Genomic DNA, 8,836 nt, shown 5'->3' with positions numbered 1-8,836 from the left:
AGAGCTGTGGCAAAGGGCACACCCTCCCCCCTGGCCCATCAGGAGACACCCAAAGTCCCTGCTGGAGGCCAGAGGGCACTGAGGGGAAAGATGTGGTTGGGGCCAAGAGCAGCTGGAGGTAGTGGGCGCTCAGCTGCACAGCCCTCAGGTCAGGAGGATTCTCATCTCTTGGACTGAAAGACAGACGGACAGACGGACCCTGCATCCCCTTCAGCCTTGGTTTCCAGGCTCCCCACGGGCTTTCTGCCTCAGTCATTTTGGGGAGCTGCAGGAGGTATGGCCACAGGCCCCAGATCCCAGGAAGCGCCTGGACCCTGCTCCCACATCCACACACAAGCATCTATGTACAGGGACACACTGACACAGACACATACAAGTACACACAAGCATGCACCCATGCCCATAAATACACACACGCGCACCAACATGTACGTTCCACAGGCAGCCTCTGCCTCCTGGCATCCCTGGTGAGCATCCAATGGGGCCTTGGAGAGGAGGTCTCCCCTCCTCCCCATGACGGCACTCTCACTGCACCCCAGCCCTGCGCTGGCAGTGAGGGGGGGCAGGAGCAGGTTGTTCCAGGAGCTCCAATGTGAGAGGAGGATCTTATGACTCCGACAGTCATTTCTACCCTCCTTCCCCTCCCCCTGTGCTCCTTGTCCCCTGTATCCACCCCCCCCCCGCCCCCCACCTTCCTGGAAGAAGAGAACCAGGCTGAGGCTGGGCACGTGGAGGCCCAGCTTCCCTTGCAGCTACTGTGGTCATGTGACTAAGTCCTGACCAGCACGCTGCGGTCAGCAGCAGCTTTGCCATCTCTGGCTCACGCCGTTGACAGGAAAGGGTGTGTGTTTCCGTGCTTCCCTCTGCTCCCCCCACCCCCCGGGCTCGGATGCACGTGATGGTGGAACTGGAGCAACCACTCTGTCCAGAGCTGGACGGTGTGTCTGAGGAGGCAGAGCTGCCCTACTCGATCCAGACCATCTCCCTCCAGACAGTTAAATTAGACACAAGCTTCTGTCTTGCTTAAACCACTGTATTTCGGGGTCTTTCCATTACAGCAGCTTAGAATCTACTTTAATGAATATATCTCCTGCCCCCGTGGGGCACACTAAGGGCAGGAGATGGCACAGAACTGGTCTTAATGGTCCTCTGGGGCCCAGGGCAGCCTCGGGGCTCTTCTGGCCCCTAGCCAACACCAAGAAGGGGTACAGGGTAACTCCACCTGAGACAGTGGAGAGCTGGGGCTGGGGATTCCGGCAGGAAGGGGTGTGGGGCACCCCTGTCTGACCTACTAGGCTGGCTGATGTCCCCTCCCACCCTGAGTACTGGACTCCTGGCCTTGCGAGGACCAAGTGGGAGTCCACTAGACGGAAAGATGAAAAGTAAGAAGGGACATCAACGCCAGGTTCAGAACTGAAAGGAGGCCTCCCCCGGCTTCGCCAGGCCCCGCCTGTCAGCTCAGGAGCTTCTGGGGCCCTGAGGGGAGGCGGCTGGAGGTCCCTGGGTCCTGGCCCAGCACTTCCGGATCCTGGCCCAGCACTTCCGAGGACTCTGGGCCACCTCTCAGCTGGATGCTGTTTTCCACACCCTCCTTCCCTGGCGTCCCCGCTTCCGCCTGGGACCAAACGCAACTATTTACAGAGCTGGGGACCTCCCGGCACGCCTTTCACACAGCAGCTCCCGCGGGCCACCAGGAGCTCCTGCAGCTCCTTCCCACCCTCCCCGGCCACCCAGTTACCATCCTGCACCCTCCGCGGCACCTCCTGGCACAGCTCGCTTGGAGGGCGGGAGGGTCAGGGTCCCCTCTCACCATGAGGAGTGACGGTTTTTGAGGTCACAGGCCTGACCCCTGAGCCACCAGGGCTTGGACAGGGAAGAGTCTCCCAGCATCCACTTCCGGTCCCCTCTCTCAAGACCCCCAAGGTCAGGAGGCAGGAAGATGACAGGAGGGCAGTCGCACCCCTGCCCTGCCACTGGCCCTAAACACCGCGCCACCTTAGCCTTCCACCGCGTCCGACTTGGCCCTGGCGGGGGGCCTTCCCTCTGAGCCCCTGCTCCGCGGCCCCCCTGCGGCCGTGCTCCTGGGCCCCTGGTAGGGGTTGTCCAGGAGGTAGCGGAACTGGTTGTAGTTCTGCAGCAGGTACTTTGGGGCGTACATGTGCTCGCTGGGGTCGGCCGGCGGGTACTCCTGCTGCGTGCCGTCGAACCAGCCCCCGGTGCGGATCAGGCTCCGGATGTAATTGAGGTCCCGCTTGTCCTCGTAGTCGCCCCAGCGCGGGAAGTCCCCGTTCTGGGCAGACACGAGCTTGAAGTAGATGCCCTCGGGGGTGAAGCACCAGGAGCAGTGCCAGCCGGCGAAGTGCAGGGGGCTGCCCAGCGACCACTGCACCAGGATGTGGCCCGTGCGGTTCTCGTACTGCCGGAAGGCGGGCATCGTGTAGTACTGGCGGCGGCGCAGGCGGATGCCGTCCAGCCCGTACACCGAGCGCAGCATGTCCACGGTGCAGCCCGACACCACCTCCAGCGTGCCCGGCTGCTTCCAGAAGAAGCCGTAGAGGGACTTGCGCATGTGGAAGGCGAAGGGCTCGGTCCAGCCGTCGTAGAGCTTGAGGAAGAGCACGCCGTCGCGCGCGGGGATCTCGTCCGCGTCGTCGATGATGAACACGTCGTCGGGCCGCAGGTTGCGCAGCCGCGCCAGGCCGTCCTGGGTGAGGAAGGTGCGCAGGTAGTCGTCGGCGATCCAGCCGTCCTGCCGCCCGCCCGGCGGGAAGTGGTCCAGGAAGACGTAGAGCACCTTGTGCCGGATGTACTCGAACGTGCCGTTGGTCAGCATCTCCCGGAACTTGAGCGGCCGGGGCTCCCCGTAGGCCGTGAAGTTGGACTCGCACACCACGAAGGCGTCCACCACGTCGCCCAGCTCGTGGAAGCGCACGTCCAGCAGGTCGAACTCGTGGTTGACGTTGATGGCGTTGATGACGCGCCGCGGCACCTCCCTGGGCACCAGGCGCTCCTTGGTGGGCAGGTTGGAGTACTGCACCACGGTGGGCACCCCGCAGCTGGGCCCGTGCCAGCCTGGCAGGCACACGCACTCCACCCACTTGCGCCGCGTGCCCCGGCCCCCCGTGCGCTCCCGGGCACTCAGCAGGTGCCGGGCTGGGCCGCGGGCAGATGAGCCATCGCCCCCCTCCGTCTTCTCCTCTGGCCGCCCCGACGGGGGCTTCTCCAGCACCTTGGTGCCCGGTTTGAAGCAGACACCCCCGGCTTTGGTGCGGACGAAATACTCGGTGGTGTCCTCGGGGAGCACGAAGTCCATGCGGTGGAGTTCCTCGGCGGCCTTGCTGGGGGGCAGCGGCTGGAGCAGGGGTGAGTGGGAATAGAGTGGGGTACGCAGCAGGTCGGGGCTCCCCGGCTCTGGGCTGGCCTGGGGCGTGACGGGGGCATTGTTCCAGAAGAAGCTGGACAGGAGGTTAGGGCTGAGGGAGGCCAGTTCTCTGGGGAAGGTGACGTAGGACAGGGTCTTAAAGAAGTGCAGGAAGGAGATGAGGCACAGGCCGGCCATACAGAACATGAGAAAGAGCTTGTAGCGTCTCATCTTCATCCTGCAGGGAAGAGGGAGAGCAGACAGGTCAGGGGTCTGCATTCATTCCCGGGGCAGGGCAACCGGAGGCCCTTCTAGGAGCCGGACATGACCAGGCCTTTGCTGCCACCGTGTTTGTGAATGTCCTGGCCAGTTGCTGGGGACCCTACATGCAATCACCTCCTGACCCCCCAGGCATCAACCCTGCTGGTCCACCTTGCTGTACCCAGTACTCCTGGCGTCCGCAGTACCCCAGAAACTGCCCTCCTGGTTCAGGACCGCCCTCTGCTCCCACAGCGCTTCCCCCAGAGACCACCAGGTCACCCACATCCTGCCTCTGCAGCCGCACCTGCCACCCGGCCCACCCCACCCCAACTGCACCAGCTGCATTGCTCCAGGAACAAAATGCATCCTGGGAAAAGCTCAACCCTGCAGTGCAGTCTCCCCAGGGGGCTTACGAGCCCCAAAGGAGAGGGGAGCAGGCTGCAGACTTGGGGGCCCTGCTTTGCGCCGCCCAGGGCGATGTTGTTCGTTCGTTCGTTCGTTCGTTCTTTCCACCTGTCCTACCTTTTCTTGTGGAATAGTGACAAGTCTTTTGAATGCCTTTTCATTGAAAAAACTCACAGGTCTCAAGGGATGACATTTAGTTCTAACATATTTAAAGAATAAAATCAAGTAAAAGTTCCCCTCATTACCCCGTGCCTCCCACTAGACTGATCTCCAGGCATAAATCATCTCAGCTATTAGAGGTGTATCGCTGGCTTTAAGATGCAATTTTTCTGTTCTTGGTTTAATAGTTTTCTTAAATATTGGACACTAAGTCTAATCAAATTTTTTCCCCTCAATCAATAATAAAGAGATTTTCAGATCAGTAGAAATAAAGTGACCATTTCCTTTTAAATCCTACATAATATTCCATGGTTCTTTTGAATGAATCACTCTATTCATGAGTGATTCATGAATATAACCATTCTCTATTCACACAGTCTAATTTATCAATTCGTTATGGCTGTGGAGGGCCTCAGAAAAATATTTTTTACAATGTAAGTAGCCTTTCTATTTTAGATTATTTGTAGTTTATCAGAAAAGTTGCGAAGATAGTACAGAGAGTCCCCTTACACTCCTTCTGTCTCCCCAGGGCTGGCATCTTACATCACCACACACACTTGTCACAACGAGGAGACGGAAACGGCACGTTGCTATGAACTAAACTCCACACTCGATTTGTGGTACATCTCCTGAATGAGCCTGTGCAGCAGCGAGCACTGACGATAACAATCTGGCTCATTTCTTTTTAAAATGTTTTTAAAGAAAACATTTGATTTTTAGAGAAAGAGGAAGGGAGAGGGATAGAGAGAAACATCGATGAGAGAGACCTCAGTGATTGGCTGCCTCCTGCACACCGGCTGGGCCAGTCTGGCTCCTTCTGTCCTTGAGCCCAGGGCGGTAGGTTATACCCATTTCACTGAGTGGGACCAGCGACCTGCTTGGGGTGACCCACCAAGTCACAGGAGGGGCTGGGAAAGAAACCTGGCCTTTGGCATCTGGTGTCTTCGTTTCTCCTTCCATAGGTCCCGGTAATAGGGCACAGTCCTTACACCTAGAACGCTCTCTCTGCCGTGCTGCGGTTGGGTGGCGTGTCACCTCATACACTGGAAGGCTGCAGGTTCGGTTCTCAGCCGGGGCACATGTCTAGGCTGTCGGTTTGACCCCAGGTAGGGGTACGTGCAGGAGGCAACCAATCCGTTTCTACCTCACATAAATGTTCCTCTCTCTCTCTCTCTCCCTCTCCCTCTCTCTCTAGAATCAATGGACATGTCCTTGGGTGAGGATAAACATTTTTTTTTTTTAAAGTTCCTTCCTGTGGCTACTTCTTCTCTGGTTCTGAGTCATTTCAGTGTCCTCCTGTCATACCCTCCCTTTCACTTCCTAGCTTGGAGGACAGCAGGGAACAGTGGAAAAATATGCACTTAGCTTTAGACTACTGTGATCTTATGCGAGGCTCTTAGCATTCTGAGCCTCAGTTTCCACACCTGTGAAACGGATAGAGCTCTGGGTATGCTTGGGTGCTCAGGAAACGTTCGTTCCCCGCCCCCCAAAATGATAAGAGCAAGTTTATTTAGCAAGTTCAAGGGGTAATAGAAGGGAGCCAGCTGGGCTGTGTGGGCTCAGGAAACAAGTGACAGAAGCAAAGGAAGGGCCCTGGGAGCTTGGGAGAGGGAAAGGCAGAGGTAACTCTGGGGGAAGGAGTGGGGGACGGCAAGGGCACGTGCGCTCCCGAGAGGAAGAGTGCACCAAACTTCCGTTACTTCCGTTTTCAAATTTTTTTTTTTTGATTTTAGAGAGAGAGGAAGGGAGAGGGAAAGAGAAACAGTGATGTGAGAGAGAAACATCAGTTGCCTTCTGTACGCATCACGACCGGGGATCGAACCTGAACCCCGGGCATGTGTCCCGACCGGGAATGGGACTGGTGACCTTTCCATGCACGGGCAACGCTCAACCCACTGAGCCACACCAGCCAGGGCAAACATTCGTCCTTTCAGGCTGGAAGGCTCCAAGGCTCTGAGCTACATGGTCACAAGGCACAGGATCATGAATGTTTGATCTCGAACAAATTTTAAGGACCATCTCCTCCAATCCTTTCATTTTATAAAGGAGGGAAGCGAGGGGCTTCGGGGACCTGCTCAAAGCTACAAAGCTGGGCGTGAGCCTGGGTGGCCCTGAGTCCTGTGCTGCCCTTGGCGGCTCCTAGCAGGCCGTCAGGAACAGTCGAGTCGCCAACCCCGGGCCGAGCAGTACCTGTGCCGTCAGGTCCCAGAGGCCCCATCGTTTCCGTTTAAACGCCGCCCTTCCCGGAGCCTGTCCACAGCGGCCAGCACGGCGGACTGCAGGCAGCAGGACCACAGGGGGCAGGGCCTCCCCGCCGCTGAGCGTCAGCTGTCCCAGGGCAGAGGAGGGCTGGTCGCTACTGGCCTTCGGGAAGGCGGGAGGGGCCGCTCCTTGGCAGCATTTTGAAGTGGGTCTCCGGGCTCCACAATGGACTCCAGCCCTGCTCTGGGGGAGTGCGAGCAGGCAGGCCAGCCAGCAGAATGAGTGCAGGGGCAGTGGGCGAGGCCCAATAAAGGCAGGCGGGGGGCTGTTGCCATGGCAGGGCCCGGGTCAAAGGCAACTGCAAACTGAGGTCAGCACAGCAGAAGCCTCCAGAGTGGCCCACCTCAGGGGCTCAGGACCCGGCAAGGGAGCCCCGATGGCTCTGACAGACTGGCCCCCTACGTGGGACCTGCCTCTGTAGGGCACACCCCAATCCCTGCCCTGGCTGCAGTGAACTGGGCTGGAGCTGTGGAGGGCAGCGCAGGGCGGGGCCAGGACTAAATCCCCGGGCAACAGCGAACAGAGGCCTTGGCAGGGAAGACACTCGGGGAGGCAAGTGACCACCCTGCTTTTCCCAAAGGGGGCACCTGGACCCCCGAGGTCACAGTGACCCGACTCCCCTGGCCAGGCTGGCCTTTAGGACCTGGTGACCCCTGGCCAGCGGTGCCTTCGAGGACAGACGCCAATGCCTGGGATCTCCCCCCGCTGGCTCCCTGGGGCCTTCGGAGGGAGGCCACTTGGGCTGCCAGGAAGCTCAGACGTGCACAGTGGTCGGCTCAGAGGAAGTCAGTGCCTCATAAACTGCATTTTCTGGGACACCTTCACTCACAGCTGCCTGTACTTTTTAAAAATATGTTTTTATTGATTTGAGAGAGGAAGGGAGAGGGAGTGGGAGAGAGAGAAGCATCGGTGTGAGAGAGAAACCTCTGTTGGTTGCCTCCTGTACATGCCCCAACCAGGGACTGAGCCCGCAGCCTGGGCATGTGCCCTGACCAGGGATCGAACCAGAACCTCGTGGTGCACAGGACGATGCTCAACCAACCAAGCCACACCGGTCGGGGCCGTATTTTTTAAACTCTCATTCTTCCTGGCCTGATGGCTTTTTATCTTAGCTTCATGTGTTTTGATAAGTGTTTCAAGTAAGTTTTTTAAAATTCTCACCCGAGGATATTTTTTCCATTGATTTTTAGAGAAAATGGAAGGAAGGGGGGAGAAGGGAAGAGAGAGAGAGAAACATTGATGTGAGAGAGACACAATGATTGGTTGCCTTCCGCATGCACCCTACTGGGGGCGGGGAACAAACCTGAAACCCAGGTATGTGCCCTTGACCAGGAGTTGAACTCAAGACCCTTTGGTGTGCAGGCTGATGCTCTAACCACTTACCAACACTGGCCACGGCTCCGATACATTTCTTGACTGAGAGGCAAATAAGTAGGAAATGGAATAAACAAATAAGCATTGGGAACTAGGGTCTCACTAAGTCTCAACCACGCTGGAAGGTCATTGTAAGGGCTTTGTTTCCACAGATGGGGAAACTGAGGCTCAGAAAGCCGATGAGCCCTGACCGGTTTGGCTCAGTGGATAGAGCGTTGGCCTGCGGACCAAAGGGTCCCAGGTTCGATTCCAGTCAAGGGCATGTACCTTGGTTGCGGGCATATCCCCAGTGGGGGGTGTGCAGGAGGCAGCTGATCGATGTTCCTCTCTCATCAATGTTCCTAACTCTCTATCCCTCTCCCTTCCTCGCTGTAAAAAATCAATAAAATATATTTTAAAAAAAGAAAAGAAAAAAGAAAGCTGATGAGACTTTCCCCAATGACACTAAGTAGATGCTCAAGACTTGAACATAAGTCACGTTCCCAAGCCAGTGCCTGTGTCCCTCCTTACAGCCGAGACGGTGCCCCTCCCCAGCACAGGTGGCCATGGAGCCAGCCTGGGCCTGGCCTGCAGCATTTCTGCGTCCATTGTAAAGCTTCACGGAGAAACATCAGGCGGAACCATAGAGCTAACCGTCACTGGCACAGCCCAGCTGCTGTCCTAAGCACATTCTACACACAACCTCACTGAATCCTCCCAGCACAAAGCAGGTACCACTGTCATCCCATTTCACAGATGAGGAGACTGAGGCCGGAGAGATGCTCTAACTTGCTCAGTGTCACACAATCCCTAAGGGTCAGACTCGATTCTGTGGGGTTAACAGTGGGATTTAATCCAGTGGGAAAGCTGTCCTGAGCCCCTTCCATCTGCCAACTTCAACCCAAGTGGGCGACAGGGTCCTACAAAGTGTCCACTGGTGACGAAGGAAGACAACCCAGTGTCATCTCCCCTGATGTCTGTCTCCCGGCGGCAGGATAGACCCTCAAAAGCACCCCGCCGCTTCCATGCGCCCAT

At 57.4% G+C, this 8,836-nt stretch overlaps 1 protein-coding gene across 2 annotated transcripts in view; it reads right to left on the bottom strand.

The window, feature by feature from the left end:
* Nucleotides 1–699: 699 nt before the first annotated feature.
* MGAT3 (beta-1,4-mannosyl-glycoprotein 4-beta-N-acetylglucosaminyltransferase) overlaps nucleotides 700–8,836 on the bottom strand; it is a 31,334-nt gene continuing 23,197 nt past the window's right edge. For both annotated transcript variants that reach the window (XM_036300943.1, XM_036300944.1), the window contains exon 2: nucleotides 700–3,599. In XM_036300943.1, the coding sequence (XP_036156836.1) occupies nucleotides 1,997–3,598 (1,602 nt within the window). In that variant the 5' untranslated portion in view covers nucleotide 3,599 and the 3' untranslated portion in view covers nucleotides 700–1,996. The remainder of the gene's footprint in view (nucleotides 3,600–8,836) is intronic.

This window comes from Myotis myotis, unplaced genomic scaffold (assembly GCF_014108235.1).
Source record: "Myotis myotis isolate mMyoMyo1 unplaced genomic scaffold, mMyoMyo1.p scaffold_m19_p_3, whole genome shotgun sequence".
In the NCBI taxonomy this organism is placed as follows: domain Eukaryota; kingdom Metazoa; phylum Chordata; class Mammalia; order Chiroptera; family Vespertilionidae; genus Myotis; species Myotis myotis.
The sequence above is the reverse complement of the archived record's forward strand: the minus strand, read 5'-3'. Positions and strand labels throughout refer to the sequence as shown.